This window comes from Antechinus flavipes, chromosome 6 (assembly GCF_016432865.1).
Source record: "Antechinus flavipes isolate AdamAnt ecotype Samford, QLD, Australia chromosome 6, AdamAnt_v2, whole genome shotgun sequence".
NCBI classification, from domain to species: Eukaryota; Metazoa; Chordata; class Mammalia; order Dasyuromorphia; family Dasyuridae; genus Antechinus; species Antechinus flavipes.
In genome coordinates, this window is record NC_067403.1 from 155365611 (window position 1) to 155382462 (window position 16852).

Consider the following 16852-nt stretch of genomic DNA (forward strand, 5'->3'; position numbering starts at 1 on the left):
TCTCTTTTTTTAATGAATTTTCTATTTTATGTTTGACTCTCCTCATGAGAGAACTTACTCTAACTTATATTAAAGTATATTTACCAAATCCTCATACTTTTAAATTAGGTCATAATAAGTCAATGGACAATTGCCTAATGATCATTTTAAAAGTTTTCTGGTGAGTCTTATGTAAATGAACAGCTAGAAAACAAAGCACTGAAATAATCTTTACCTAAAATTAGTGCTTTGTCTCTGTAGAGTGTTCTTTTAAGTTTTTTTATATATATACATGTCATATTTGTATTAGTATTTGTCCATTTTGATCAACAAAATGACCAAATTCTTAAAGAGCCATAACTTTATACTACCAGTGGACAGAATTTGATAATTCATTAGTTAGGAAAAGAATCAAATGGAACCCCAAGATTCTGAGCATTAGAGACAAGGAAGGTATAGTGGTATCACTGATAGAAATTATGAAGTTAAAAGGATGGAGAAAAAATAATGGCCTTAATTTTGGACAAGTTGAGTTTGAATTGTCATTGAAGATGTTTTGAAGTTAGCTGAAATATTAATATAGATTTCAGAAAAAAAGGCCAGAATTGAATTAGAGATCTAAGAATTATTTAATTAGTTATGGAAGTGAATGAGATTATTAGGGGAGAGAGTAAAGAAGAAAAGGGGATCGAAGGCAGAACTTTGAAGAATAATGAAAGTAGAACAATTGAAAGTACAGTAAACATAAGGAGAAAAAAACCTTTATACACAGAGCCTTAAAGTTTCAAACAGTGAATTTAGAAGTGGAAGAGATCTCAGTGATCATTTGGTCACCCATATACAAAAGGAATCTACATTATAACATGTGTGAAAAATAGATATCTGGCTTGAAGATCTCCAAAGAAGAGAACCCACTACTTCTCTAATCCACTAATTCCATTTTAGGAAAAGTCTATAACATTCCCCAGATCTAAAACTTTAGTATTTCTATCAAAAAAAAAAAATCAGGTTAATCTGGCATGATCTGTTTTTGAAGCAGTCATTCTGACTCTTATAATCACTTTTCTTTCTAGACATTTGCCATTACTTTACTAATCTATAACTATTTTTTTATTATGTTTCAAAAATTTTAAACTACAATAATTATTTAATCTCAAATGAAAACATTTTAAACTATAATTTATTAAATAATATGACTTTTTAAAACAATTTTTAAAAAATTTCTTAACATATATATAAGTCTCTCAAAAATATTCTCTCTCCTGTTTATTCAAAGGATGAGCAGGAAAAATTTTTTTTCTTTTTTTTTCTTTTTTTTTAAATTTTATTTTATTTAATAATAACTTTATATTGACAGAATCCATGCCAGGGTAATTTTTTACAACATTATCCCTTGCACTCGCTTCTGTTTCGATTTTTCCCCTCCTTCCCTCCACCCCCTTCCCTAGATGGCAAGCAGTCCTATATATGTTAGATATGTTGCAGTATATCCTAGATACAATATGTGTTTGTAGAATCGAACAGTTCTCTTGTTGCACAGGGAGATTTGGATTTCAGAAGGTAAAAATAACTCGGGAAGAAAATCAAAAAGAGCAGGAAAAATTTTAAAAGCTGGTCCAATTTATTTTACTAACATTATAACTATGGGTGCAGAGTGGATTGATGTCAAATGTAACTTATTTGTATGGCTAGAGAGAAACATTTTGCTTAGGTTACTGATTGCAGCAAATAGTGATGAAGCAGGAAAAAAAATATATGGTTATTAACTGATTATAAGCACTGCATTTACAAAGAAAAAGCAAAAACAATCTCACCTCAAGGCGCTTACATTTTAATGGATAAGAACATTCACATAAAATTGTACATACAAATTTATAAATCAAGAGTGAATGGAGGGTAGCCTTAGAGAGAAAAGAACTAGCAGCCAAAAACTAGGAAGGGCCTCCTAGAGCACTTGTCTTGACTTGTCTTGAAGAAATCCAAGCATTCTGAGAAATTGGGGATAGCAGGAGGAATACCTCCCCAAGCAGGGTTCAGGCAGTACAAGTACAATGCTAGAAGCACAGATATTATGTGAGGAACAGTTCAAATGAACAAAAGTATACAAAGAAAATTGTATTTAGAAAGTCTAGGAAGTTAGGAAGGGGGCAAATTGTTAAGGGCTTTAAATGCAGAGCAAAGGTAATGGAGAGCCATTGGAGTTATTGAATAAGGAATGACATAGGATTATATTTTAGGAAAATCACTTTGACAGTGGTGTAGAGGACGTATTGGAGTAGTGAGAGACTTAGAGAGAGAGTCAGAGAATTCAATTAGAAGGCTATTGAAACTGTCTAAACAGTAGTGAAGACTAACTAGGGTGGAGAATGGGACTAGAGAAAAAAGATTACACAAGAGATATTGTAGATCAAAGAGATTACAGAATTTGACAAACTTGATGACTGGAAAGTTGGTTGTTCTGTTGAAAATAAGAAAAAATTAGGGAGAATATGAAGAAGATAAACTCTGTTTTGGACATGCTATGTTTGAGATGCCAATAGGACAACCAGTTCTAAATGTCCAATTTGTAGTTGTTAATGTAAGTATAGAGCTCAGGAGAAACAATAGAGCTGCAGATGTAAATCTTGAATCATCTATATAGATGTAATAAATTAATCTAATAAGAATTAATGAAATCATTAATAAGTGAGTAGAGAGAATAAAGATTAGAAGAAGGCCCAAGACAGAGCCCAGAATTAGTGAATAAAACATTCCTATCCAGCAATCGAGACTGTGAAGCTGGAATCAGGCAAGTAGACAGAGAACCAAAAGAAATCGATAGCATAAAAACTAAGAGAAAAGAGAATATTGAAGAGAAGGATATGGGTAAGAGTGTCAGACACTCCAGAAAATTCAAGAAGGACTTGATAAAGAAAAACTGATAAAAGGCTAGTAGACCTAACAATTAAGAGATTATTGATAACTTTGAAGAAAAAAAGTGTTAGTTGACTAATGAAGTCAGAAACTAATTTGCAGAAATTGTAGAAGAGAATTGGTAGAGACTATTTGAAGATACAAAATCTTGAAAGCTTTCTCAAGGCCAAGGAGTGGTTAAGAGATAAAAGATGAAAGCTATCAGGAATGGTAACCTCATGTGCAGGTTTTGGTTTTTGTTTAAGATTGGGAAATTCTTAAATTTGTAGGCAATAGGGAAGAGAACAATAGGTATGGATAGATTAAAGATTAGAGAGAATGGCAAAGGTAAAGCCAAGATGATGGAATAGCAAAAAAATGCAACAAAATTCCCCTACCCACCCAGATGCACCAAACTGATAGATAAATACAAGAAAAGGTTACAATGAATCATTTTGTCAGCCCAGGAAGACAGAGAGGACTTTGAATGGTGGAGATAGGTCTATCCAGCAACTTGTACCATTTTAGCATAGGGAGGGAATGTGTAACAGTGCAAGAAAGTTTCAAAATCCTACTGGGATCCTTCATGCAGAAAAAAAGAGGAATAATTCCAACTCATAATTTTGTCACCCACTACCCAGTCCTAGGTCACAGATCTATAGTGCACTATAGTGCACTATCTTGGGACCTGCACTTAGGGGTGGCATTTGAAATGAGTTCAAAAGCAAGAAACAACTGCATAGTTTTTTACTCCAGGAGCAGAGTAGGATCTGAGTTCCAATGTATAGCTCACTCTGAAGAATGCAGAGAACTAACTAGAACAGCAATCCCAAATCAAAGGAAAACTGCATTTTCATCACTCTGAATTAGCAGAGCTTTCCAGTTGCCTGATTGGTTGAGTTATGCATTTGCAGAGTTCAGACCAGGAGAGCAGTGATTAGATTTTTCCATCAATCAGATCATTTGGGAACACTGAAATCTTTCGGGTTTTCAGTCTGAGTTGTCCCCAAGATCCTAGAATGATAGGATACTCAACATTAAAAAAAAAAAAAAAAGACACAAACAAAACAAAATAGTTTCAGGACCAAACCTAGCTTTTCTCAAAGAGTTCAAACCTAGACTCTAACATCAAATTTGAAGTCAAGAAGTAGACTGGAAGGATAGGTGAACCAAAAAAAAGTCCCATCACAAAGAGCTATTATGGTAGGAAGGATGCTCAATACACAAACCCAGAAATGAATGACTTCCCATCTATGAGCAAAGCTTCAAAGAAAAAAAACACAGCTTAGGAATAAATCAAATTTTGTAGAATAGAAAAAGCAGGACATTTTTTAAAGAGTTTAAAGTGTTTTTTGTTCATGAAATGAAGGCACTTATGGAATAAAATGGAAAAGAAATGAAGGTTATAGAAGAAAACTTGGAAAGTGAATTAAAAAGAGATAAAAATCTTACCCAAACAACAAATTTTCTGAAAATTAGAATGGACCAAATAGAAACCAATAATCCCATGAGACAGTCAAAAGACTGAAAAAAATAGAAGAAAATGCATGGCATCTTATTGTAAGAACAACTGATCTGGAAAACTGATTAGTAAGAAAAACAATTAAGAATCATTGAAATACCTGAAGGCAATAATTTTAAAAGAACTTAGACATCCCATTTCAAGAAATTTTAAAAGAAAACTGCCTAGATTTCTGAGAACCAGAAGGCAAAAGAATACTGAAAGTAATCTCAAAATGAAAACTCCTATGAATAGCACAGCTAAAAGCCAAAGCTGCAAATAGCCAGAAACAGAATTCAAGAACCAAGGAGACACAGTCAAGACTGTACAAGATTTAGCAGATACCAATATCATGGAATAAAGAGCTTAGAATATGATATTCCAGAAGAAAAAAAAATCAAGGCTTACAGGCAAGAATAACTTAACTAGCAAACTAAATATAATCCTATATTCATAGGGGAGAGGAGAAGGAAATAAATTTTTAAGAAATAAAGGATTTCCAAGCCCTTTTAATGAAAAGGCCAGAGCTGCATAGAAACTGAAGTTCAAATACAAGAGTTAAGAGAAACATAAAACAGTTAAAACAATAAATTGTCATAAGGAACTAAACAAAAATAACTTGCTTACATTTCAATAGGGTACAAAATGAACTCTATCATTAATCAGAGGTCACAAAAGGAATTCATTTAGATAAGGCCTGGAAGTGGTTCTGTTATATCTTGATGATCTTATGAAAAGAATAGGGAAAGAATAATATACTGGGGGTGGGGGGGAGGGAGGAGGAGGAGGCGGAGTTGGGAGAGAAGGTACAGAAGACAAAGGAAAGTTAGCAAAACATTTTACATAACCAGGGAAATCAAATTTAGTTTGTTCAATTGGACCTCTAATAAAGGAATATTTGTTAATAAGATTGCCTAGTTTTCCTACAAGAAATGTTTAGACAATATCCAAATCTACTATAAAAAAAAATAACAACAAACTAATAGCCGTTTGAGCTGGAGATCTTTTTTAAAGATGTTCTCAAAAGATTTCCCAATAGACTGAACCACTGTGAAACTAAACATGCAATTTTGAAATGGGGGCTTTGGAAGGGAAGAGGGAGAGAGAAAAAAAGAAAGAGAAAGAGGAGAGAGAGAGAGAGAGAGAGAGAGAGAGAGAGAGAGAGAGAGAGAGAGAGAGAGAGAGATTTATTGAGATTTATCAAGCACAAGAACTATTAGTGGAAATTTTTACACAGCTCTGGAGACAAATGACCTGTGTTAAAAATCCTTCTTGATATTTAACTACCTACATGACTTTGGACGAGGTCACTTGCCTTGTTTGGACCTGTTTCCTCATTTGTTAAGAAAATTAAACTATATGATCTCTGAAATCTCATCCAACTTTATGATGTCTATGAACCCTAATTATCAAAGAATCACTTTCTGAAAGGAAGATGGCAATGTATTAGCTCTAATGGACTTGATTGGATCTATCTAATCATAAGGGAAAATGAACTTCCCAACTTCTTGAAGAGACACAAAAAATCTCTTTCTGTCTATCAGAAAAGGAATTTTATGTCCCATTATCCATTAGTAAAGATAAGAACATAAGCTTTCCTGGGTCTATCCTCTTGCCTAACCTGAAATCAGAAGTGACCTTCAAAGAATCTCTCCATTTTATGTCCTGTCTATCCTTCTAATTTAGCTCCCAATTCTTCAGCTTGTCTCCTAAAGAACTTTATTCCTTTTAAATGTTGGACCTGAAAATCAGTGAAAGTAGTATCCCTTTTTAATTTTGAATAAAGTTCTACCCTGTTATTAAATAGAAAACCACCTCTTCAATCCATTCATATGTCTCTTGTTGGGAACTACTTTCCTGAGAATTACTGGTCTAGCTTAAGCTGAAATGGAGATGGATTAGTTCCTCTTACTTCAACTAGCCAAAGTGCAAACATGTCAGGCCACAAGTCAAAAATTTGATATCGATGACCAAGTAAGCATATTTTCCTACTATATACTCATTTGTTCTTGTTCTAAATTTCAGAATCCTACTGTTCTTGCATTCCTACTTGATGTGAGATTTCTGCCATAATTGTACTCATTCCCCAGTAGAAAATCTGACTTCCACTTTTTTCCCTAATGGCACAGTCCCAGGCAAAGTCCCAGTACTGAGGTTTTAAAGGTAAAGCTGAATTTTAATTTTCATTAGATCAGGTCAGGTAATATCTAGGTTTTTATTACATTCTTTACATATACTCTTACATTCAAACTGTTTTTCTTCTCATTTTACAGAAATAAATACAAAAGGTATTCATTTATTCCTTGGTGATCAACTTAACCAATTGTCTGTTGGTTATGAACATTTGTCAAATTCATTTGTACTTGGTTTTAATTGTCTATCCAAAGGAAACAATAAACATTTTTTAACAGTACAGTTGATCATCTGATATTCTAATACCCAAGATAAGCATTTTCAAATATAATAAGAACATTTATAGATATTCTCTGCCTCTTACTACATCAACCATATGGAAACTTAAGGAAAATCTACTCTGGCCACATCAGGGTCTATACTGTATGACAATAAAAAGTCCCTCGTTGACTTCTAATCTAGAAGAACTGATGACTTGGAATATAAAAAATAAAAGCTATAGTTGGAATATTCTTGCTTTCAAGTTGTGAGAACTATTACTGGTCACAAGAAGTGGAAGAATTATCTGGGTTTCCTTATACCTGCTCTCCTTAGCAACTCTGTTTTTTTGTATTTGTTCTTTCCTAACCTCAGGCAAGTGGTTTATTCTAAGATAGAAGAGTTCAGGAAGGCAACTTTGTCATTTCAAGAACATCCAAACATCCTGGGAAGCCTGCAACATTGTTGTCCCTGGAGTAGCAAATAGTTCATTGCTGAAGAAGCATTTGCATCAAAAGCATAGAAACACATGGAGGACAAATGGATGCAAAAACTCCCCAAAATAATCATCTAATAAATCAGTCAACAAATATTTGTTAAATACAGGCACGAGGAGTCAGGGATAAAAGTACAAATAATCACTTAAATCTCACAAGGAGATTACATTGTATTGAATGAGGCAAGAAGTATAAAAAATAAATTGTAGTGGTGTCAAACTAAAATAGTCATAGATTCCTGAAAGTAGCATATTGACTTAGAAAACCACAAACTAACATTATCTATGTTATATGTTAAATATTTCCCAGTTACATTTTAATCTGATTCCATCTCAGGAGTTTTGCAGGTGCTTGATACCTCTGAAACATAACATAAATGAAATAAATAAATATAAATGTGTAAAAAGTAATATGTGAAATGTAAGAAAGGAAGGAAAGAAGATAGGAAGGAAGGAAGGAACAAAAAGAAAGAAACAAAGAAATGTGGGTAGAAAGAAAAAAGAAAGAAAGAAGGAAAGAAGGAAAGAAGGAAGGAAGGTATTAGCAGTTGATGAAGGGGAGTCAGGGAAGGTTTCATGTAGAAGACAGTACTTAAAAAAGATTCTGCTAGAGATAGGGAGGAAAGGTGTCATAACCTAAATACTTCCTACCTTTCCAGTCTTCTTACACCTTATTTCTACCACATATTCTTTTTTTTTTAATATTTTTTTTTTGACAGAACCCATGCCAGGGTAATTTTTTACCACAGTATCCCTTGCACTCACTTCTGGTCTGATTTTTCCCCTCCCTCTCTCCAACCCCTCCCCCAGATTCTACCACATATTCTTTAATCCAGAGATACTATCTACTTGGCTCTTCCAGGACCTGGATCCTCCAATTCTGTCAACTTCAGGCTTTTTCTCTGGTTGCCTCCCAATGTTTTTTCACCTCTTACTCACCTACTGGCTTTCCTGGCTTCCTTTGACTCCTAACTAAAATCCCATCTTCTAAACAAAGAGATCAGCCACTAACTCAGTTTTCTGACTCTTGGGGTTTTTTTTTTTTTTTGGTTTTTTTTTTGCATGATTCCTACAAGTCCAGAGCTTTGACAACAATATCCAGGGAATGGTGCTTTTTCTGAAGTACTCTTTCAGCACCCACTGATGATGGATCTTGCTCCCTGTCCCACAGAGAGGAGTCCCCAAACAGAATCAGGAAGGTTTTAGAACAAGGATCCATGCAGAGTCCTACTATCCCATCACCTCACTCTCATCTGTATTTGCATTCAACCATGAGAATATCTCATCTTGTCCCATCCTACAACTATACCCAATAGCAGTGATATGGTTATATATCACTTGCCGTCTCTTAGGTCAGGTTTGGCTTTGGGAAGAAGTGAGGCAATTGTAATTCACTGAACTTTTAATAGAGGGAGATTACTTTGCCCAAACACAGGAAGAATATACAAGAATATACTTACTTAGCTTCTCATGGCAACTTGCATAGTTGGAGGCACTGACTTTTTTTTTTTTTTTTTTTTTTTTTTTTTGCCTCTAAATGACTGGGAAACTGCATCCGGGAAGCTTAAACTAACCCCATTAGGTTACAAGGATAGCTTTGTTCTATCACACAAAGAAAATAATCATTTGTTTAAAAGTTGGAAGGGAACAGGTTTAGCAGTACCAGATCTCAAATAACATTGTGAAAGAATGTCAATCAAAACCATTGAGTACTGATATTTTAAAAATAGAATTTGTATGACATTTTTAAAAGCTCTGAGAGACAGTTTCTGTGTAATTTAATCATTTTATTAATGAGGACGGCATGTTTATTAATAAAGGAATGGTCGTTTGGTTGTCTCTTTTAGATCAAAGACCCTCATAAGAAGTGGGTTTAGTTTATATGCTTTTCAAAGAATAATTGTTCCTGAAGGTGGCAATCAACTCTGATTGGTTAACAGATAATGAGAGAATGAATATTACAATGAGAGGGTGGGTTATATTACAATGAGGGTCTTGGGGTACATACAAAGATTACAGCAACAAAACAAAATTTAACAAATATAAGACTGGGGCCTTTCGTTACCAAAAATATAAATAATAGCTATAAATGGTCAATTATCTTTTCATTGTTAAGAGTCAACATAAGGTCCAAATGGGTTGGGAAAGAGAAATCTGAGCTGCTAAAATGTTTATACTTAAAGGATTCCAGCAAAATAGTTTCACAAGGATTCTAGAAAAGGAGATCCGGTTATAATAGTTTGCCCTCAAGTATTAAGTCAGTTATTATTATTGTTGCTGTTCAGTTGTGTCTTCATGACACTCTGGACCAAAGCACACTAGACCCTTTAGTCCTTCACTGCAGTGATCTTTGAGTCAAAGTGATAGATATAAAGATACAGATGGACGTTCAAGGAAAGAGAGAAATAAATCAAATATCTGAAAGTCAAGGAAAAAATATTACAAAAATAACCATGTTTTGTCATATCTTGAAAATTTCAAAAAGTAAAACTTGATATTTTCTTAAATACATAAACTTAATATGTAACTTAAAATATAAACACTTTCAAATATTGACTCAAAATAAAAGCATACTCATGTGAAAGACCAAAAAGAATGCTAAGCAATAGAATAATTACTGACGTGTCAAATTAGGAGACCATTAAGGTGCAATAAGCCACAAAATGCTCCACAAAATTCTCCAATGCTGAACTGTTAAAATATAATTATAAAATATCTAACAATATAAATCAAAAATACATTGCAGTTTTAAAATCAGTATATGATTCCCAAGGATCCTTTTCAATTTGAGTTTGACAATACTGCTTTAGAATAATACAAATGCATGAAAATGTACAATGATAAAGGTAAAAGACTGAAGGGTAAAAATCCATAGATATAATTTTATTTTCCAAATTTGAGGTTTGTGCATTTCTTGGATTATTCAAGCTCTTAGACATAGAAATGAGAAAACCTTCAGAAATGAACAGCAGGAAAATGAAATATATATATGCAGATATATAGAAATCAAATATATAATTTGATATGAACTGATTTTGAAAAGAATACTTATCTTATATCATCTTCCTTTAATACATTAACATGATGAAACATTTACCATTGTAACCTGAAAATATTTTATTAGGTATAAAAAAAGTAGTAGTTATAACAATGTTTAAACATTGTAGTAAACACTATCTCATTAGGGGCTACATTTATGCCATAATAGTTTAAATGTTATTAAAGAATTTATACTCTGTATGTGTGTATATGGTATATGTGTGTGTTACATTACATATAATAAGCATTTTAATATACCACCAACTATGTGCCAATATGGTATAGTGTTTTTTAAGAAATATTATCTCATTTAATTTTCATACAACACTATTATTATCCCTATTCAATAGTCAAAACTGAGGCAAAACAGGTGAAATGACTTACCTAGGATTACATGGCTAGTAAGCATTTGGGAGCAGATTTGGATGTAACTAACACTATATCGACCTCTTTAAATCTATAGTTATATCTATAGATATAGATATCTTTAAAAGTCAGAGAGATCATCCATCTATCCAGGATGAAGCTGCCCTTAATATAAATGAAAATAGATTATATAGTGATCTAAGGATATAGTGAATAGGACCTCTTGATGTCCTTTTGATTCTTGTTCAGATATTTCATTACCAATCTTTTCTTTTGTTTTTTGTTTGTTTTTTTTTTTTTAATACAGTGCTCCTGTGAACGAAATAAGTAATGTTCCAACAACTGGAGAGTAAGTAATTCATATCTATTCATTCTAATTCTCTCACTGTGAAAAACCAACAAGAAAAGCAAACTCATTAAAAGACAAAAAACTGAATTCATGGATAGGGACTGGAGCCATAATTCTATAGCTATAGTGCAGTCACTTGATTGGAAACTTTCTTTTCCAATGCAAATCACCTCTGTTTCTGCTTTGTTCTTACAAATGCCTAAAGCATTGAATTAATGTCTTGCCTAGAGTCCAATAGCTAATGCATATATGTGTGTGATTGATATAATACAGATATACACCCATATAACTTGAAATATGGCAGTAATTTACATTTATGTACTACCTTTAAGATTTAAAAGGCATTTTCCTCATAAAACATTGTGAAATAAGTATAAATATTATTAACCCCATTTTTAAAGATGAAGAAAATGAAAGGTAAATCAACTTGGCCCATAGCTGGTGTGGCAACAAAGTTTAAATTGAGATCTCCTGATTCTAAGATACATTTCCTATAATGATTTTATTATCGCTTAATTACACCATATAATAAGTACATTTGCACATTTGTTATATTTATATCAGGTGACATGGGGTAAAGGATAAAAAAATCATTTTAATTTAGCAAAGCCAGGGTTCAAATGTCCCCTTCTGACACATGCTATATGAAACTGGATAAATGATTCAGCCTCTCCTTGTTCTGAGACAAGTCTCAAACATTGTAAAATACACATGAGGAGCTGCTCACCTCCTTTGGTAGAAGAAATTCCCCCATCAGGAGTTTCCTAGCCGAATAAAATAACTGTTCCAGTTTATATACATACATGCATACATACACATATATATACACACAAACACACATACACATACCCACATATATAAATGTTATATATACCCACATATATGAATATACATTTATTTCACTATAAATACCTGTGATGATACAATACAGAAGCATATCTATAAACATATATGTATACATACATATCACATGTAAACATATGTACATTGTATATATTTGTGTTTACATATTGTCTGTTTCTATGTATATATACACAAACATATATATTTATAGATATATAACTTCAAAATAATTGCCATTGAAACATTTCTTCATATTCTTAAATTTTTTTTCCCACTATGTAATAATGAACTTGTGATCTTAGTATATGTGTCAAACCAGGCACAAACATGTGATTTTGGGCTCCATGTGCTTATGTAACACATTATTTTTTAAATAAAGCATTGCTTGTTTTTCACATATATTCTAATATATAGAATGACAATCATTTTGTAGATGCTAAAACCTGTAATTGGCCATATACTTTTTTTGGTTTTTTATTTATTAGGTTCTTAGAAAGAACAATTCGATCAACAGTGGAACAGCATCTTTTTGATGTTCAAGATTCTGGCGGTCAAAGCTCAGAAGATTCAGAGTGTGGAGCATCATCCGCTTCTTCCATAGTAGTTACCAGGCAGAAACGATGGCATAACAAAGATCAGAATGAAATCAGACCTAACAGAGAAAGGTAAACTAGGAAATGGACCTTTTGTGTTTATGCAAAGACGGAATTACATCTACAAATCTATATGCATTTCTGCATCTATGTTTATTGGTTATATTTGTATAGTCAAAAAAAAATTTCATGTATTTAGAACATCTTTTGATAAAAATTTACACTGTTCATGTAGAAATTTTTTCTTAAAAGTCATATTTTTTCCATTAACAATTTATTTTGAGGAATGGAAAACCATTTGGATAGAAAACAGACCTGTGATATGGTATTCATAAAATTTCTATCAACAGTGCGGGTTTTTGGTTGTGAAACCTAATCCCTTTGATTCTTGGACTAGTTCATGAATGAGTGGGTTCCTCCAAAACATTTGAGGAAATGTAAAAAAGTAATCTTGGTGTTGTAGAAAGAGTGTTGATGTCGGCATTAAGAGACCCGAATTCATGCACGTATTTCATCTATAGTGATTGCTTGCTGTATAGGGAAGAGAGAAGGGGAAATAAGGAGGGAGGGAAAAAATTGGAATATAGGATTTTGCAAAGGTGAATGTTGAAAAAAAATTGATGATGAGACCTGTAGCCAAACAAAATGAAGGAAAAAAATATATCAGTGCTCATCTGTCCAACCATAATTCACACCAAACCTATCACAGAACTTTGAGACAATTCATACAAGCTACTCTATTTATATATGCACTGAAGCCATCATGACTAAAAAGTATTTGTTTACACTAGCAACTTCTTCACAAGAAATAGATTTTCTGCAAAGAAAAACAAAATTCCTGCTTAATGGTGACATTTTTTTCTTTTTTTTTCTTTTTTTAATAGCTTTTTGTTTACAAGTTATATGCATGGGTAATTTTACAGCATTGACAATTGCCAAACCTTTTGTTCCAATTTTTCCCCTCCTTCCCCCACCCCCTCCCCTAGATGGCAGGATAACCAATACATGTTAAATATGTTAAAATATAAATTAAATACAAAATAAATATACATGTCCAAATGGTCATTTTACTGTACAAAAAGAATCGGACTCTGAAATAGTGTACAAATAGCCTGCGAAGGAAATCAAAAATGCAGGCAGGCAAAAATATAGGGATTGGGAATTCAGTGTAATGGTTCTTAGTCATCTCCCAGAGTTCTTTTGCTGGGTGTAACTGGTTCAGTTCATTACTGCTCCATTTGAACTGATTTGGTTTATCTCATTGCTGAAGATGGCCAGGTCCATCAGAATTGATTAATGGGGACATTTTAATAGGTTTTATTCTATTGGGTTCCTTTAGAGGTGCAAAAAATGTGAAATAATTAAAAAAAAGTTTTCAACATTTTCAAAACCTACAACAAGATATAGTGAAAAGAATGCTAAATTTACAAATCCTGGCTCTACCTTTTGCAACTTGGGTGATCTTGCCCACTGATCATTTCTAGGTCTGCATTTCCTTATTTGTAAAACAAAGGGATTGTACTAGAATTCAAAAATTAGATGATCTATAAGGTTCCTAAGTGGTCAAAAGATGAGTAGTTTTCAAAGGCAGAATTTCAAACTATCAGCAACTATATAAAAGATTTCTATAAATTACTAATGATAGGGAAAAATTAAAACAACATTAAGGTTATATCTCAGACCCAGAAAATCAACAAAGATTGACAATTCTGTTAAAGATCATTCAAAAATATCATAATAGCTAATTAATATAGCATGTATTTTGTTCCAAGAACCATACTAAGCACTTTACCATTATTATCTTATTTGATCTTTACAATAATCCTGGGAATAGGTCCATTAGTATCTGTTTTGCAAATAAAGAAACTAAGGCAAATGGCAATTAGGAGACTTTACAGATTCACCCAGCAAGAAAATAATCAGAGCCACATTTGAATTCAGGTCTTTAAGCTGTCAGATCTGGTGTTCTATCCACTGCACTAATTAGAGGTTCCTGCCTAAAAGTACACTTTTGATAGAATACTGAAATAGGTCAACTATTTTGGAAAATAATCTGAATTTATGTGAGAAAAATCACTAATGTATTTACAGCCTTTTATTTAGAAATGTCAAAAATGGAAACCAAGTGGGTGCTTCGATGGGCGGAATGAATAAACAAATGGTTGTATATAAATGTAATGAAATATTATTGTGTCAAATGATAAGAGAAATATGAGAAGACCTGTATGAACTAACATAGAATAAAATGAGAACAATATATATCACTGCAGTCACCATATTCTGAGTGACCATTTGGAAAACAGATGGTGCAATGTATCTCTCCCTTTTTTGGTAAACTGGAGTAAAATGTAGCGTATGTTCTCAATCATGTAATCAGTCAATCAGTTGTCAAATGTTTTTGTTTGACCATTATACTGGAATGTTCATTAAGGGAGAAAAGGGAAGGGATGGGAGCTGTGATTTAAACAACAATAACTATATTTTAAAATATTAGACTTTTACCTAATTGAAACTTTGCCCTTTAATTAACTGATTTTATTAAGGTTTCACTTTGTATAATGCATTAATATAACATTTAGAAAATTTGGGGGATGCTTTGGAGAAGAGAAAAATATGTTATTTTCTGATTTTTTTAATGGTTCCTATATGAGTGATAAATCTATCATTTTTTAAATAGTGCATTTAATTTTCTTTCCAATGAATCATATTCTCTTTGTGAACAAAATTAATTCCTCTAAAGCAATATTCCAAGAGCCTCTTTTGAATTTTCAGTTCTTCTCCCTATTAAAAAAATACATAAATTATTTTTACTACAGTTTAAAAAGTTGTACTTTGTAGAATAGTGGCCCTTGCAAATTTCTGTCCAAGAATAATTTGCCTTACAAAATAAGTAACTTATTTAGCATACAGATTTGCACAGGCTGTTTTTCAGAAAGTTGTAGTGCTTTTGCCTTTAATCTTAGGATGAAACCTGGGAATCCCTGATAATACATTTTTCTTCAGTGAGCTGTCATTATGATCATGGGTCCTTTTTCCCATCTGTAAAATTAGGCATAAAAATTATGCTTGTTTTTTAAATTGAAGGATACTTATCTACAAAGAAAATATTCCTTCTGAGTTCAGCAGCCTCGAGGAATGTATTTTGACTGCTCAGGAAGCAGAAAAATACCAGGAAAACAACTGTGTATATATTGAAGAAAACAGTAAACCTAAACGACAGAAGTCCAGTACCAGACTTTCTGAGATTAATGACATCCAAGATAATCATGTGGTAAGTGAATTCTTCCTATAAGATAATGAAATGCAGCATATTTAGGAAGATAATTTTTTTCTACTAAATATTGAAGAATATGAAAACTCATTTTGGGCGCAATTTCATAGAATCATAGAATTTCAGAGATGGAAGTATCGATTAAAATCTTGCAATCTAACACTTTTTTTTTTACTATTAGAGAATCAGAGATAGAAAAAAAGGTTAAATTTTTGCCAAGATATCATTGCAACTAAAATCAGCACTGGGTTTTAACCTTTGGAATGTTTTTGAAAAAAGATTCGATTTTAATCAAGAAAAGCTGACATCTTTTTTCATTTTTACACCATTCTTTGAGTTCTGTCTTCTAGTTTAAATTTTTAAAAATAAATGAAGACAAGGAAATGACCAGTACATGGGGAAGTCTTACAACTGTCCAATCTGACCATGATACAGTGTCCTGGAAAGGAGGGGTGGGAGGGAACACTCCCTGCCCTCTGGTTTAGCTCCTCTTACAGCCTCCTGCCTTCCAGACCTCTGAAGTTCATCCCTCAGGCTGCTGTCCAAATTCTTCCCTTTTTGGAAAGGCTCTTGACAGAACACCATTTTAATACAGTCAAATTATTATTTTTAAAATAATTTGTTACAAATTTAATATCCATCTCGATGAAAACAAAATAAAATCATACTTGAAGCTATTTTTAAAATGAAGGACGGTAGCTTAACATAATGAAGATAAAACAGCTGGCTTCAGTATCACCTACAACATACACTGTGATTATGTGACCTGAATGAGCCCCTTAACATCTCAGTGCACCCAGGTAACTGAATTTCTAAAACAACTAGTTGCAAATAAGGTGCTAACCTGCAATTGAAGAGGGTATTTCCATACTAATACTTTCCAACATTAATGAAATCTCTAACCTTGAGTTCAGGGTTAGAACCCTCTCTAACCCCACTACTCCACAGAACTTAAAAAAGAATAAAAAATGCTGAATCACCCCCCCCCTACCAAAATTACTTTGTATATATGTTGTATATGCAGATAGATAAAAAATTTGCATATCCAAAAGTATGTGTATATGTATATATAAAAAATAAATACAAAATATATATGTATACATATGTATGTATACAAAATATATCCAAAGTA

The 16852-nt window shown here is 32.7% G+C and overlaps 1 protein-coding gene across 3 annotated transcripts in view; it reads left to right on the plus strand.

Moving 5' to 3' along the window:
* FAM13A (family with sequence similarity 13 member A) overlaps nt 1-16852 on the plus strand; it is a 103130-nt gene that overhangs the window by 16241 nt on the left and 70037 nt on the right. For 2 of the 3 annotated variants that reach the window (XM_051964906.1, XM_051964908.1), the window contains exons 3-5: nt 10972-11013; nt 12342-12521; nt 15534-15720. In XM_051964906.1, coding sequence (XP_051820866.1) covers nt 10972-11013; nt 12342-12521; nt 15534-15720 — 409 coding nt within the window. The remainder of the gene's footprint in view (nt 1-10971; nt 11014-12341; nt 12522-15533; nt 15721-16852) is intronic. The other variant, XM_051964909.1, reaches the window with a different exon arrangement.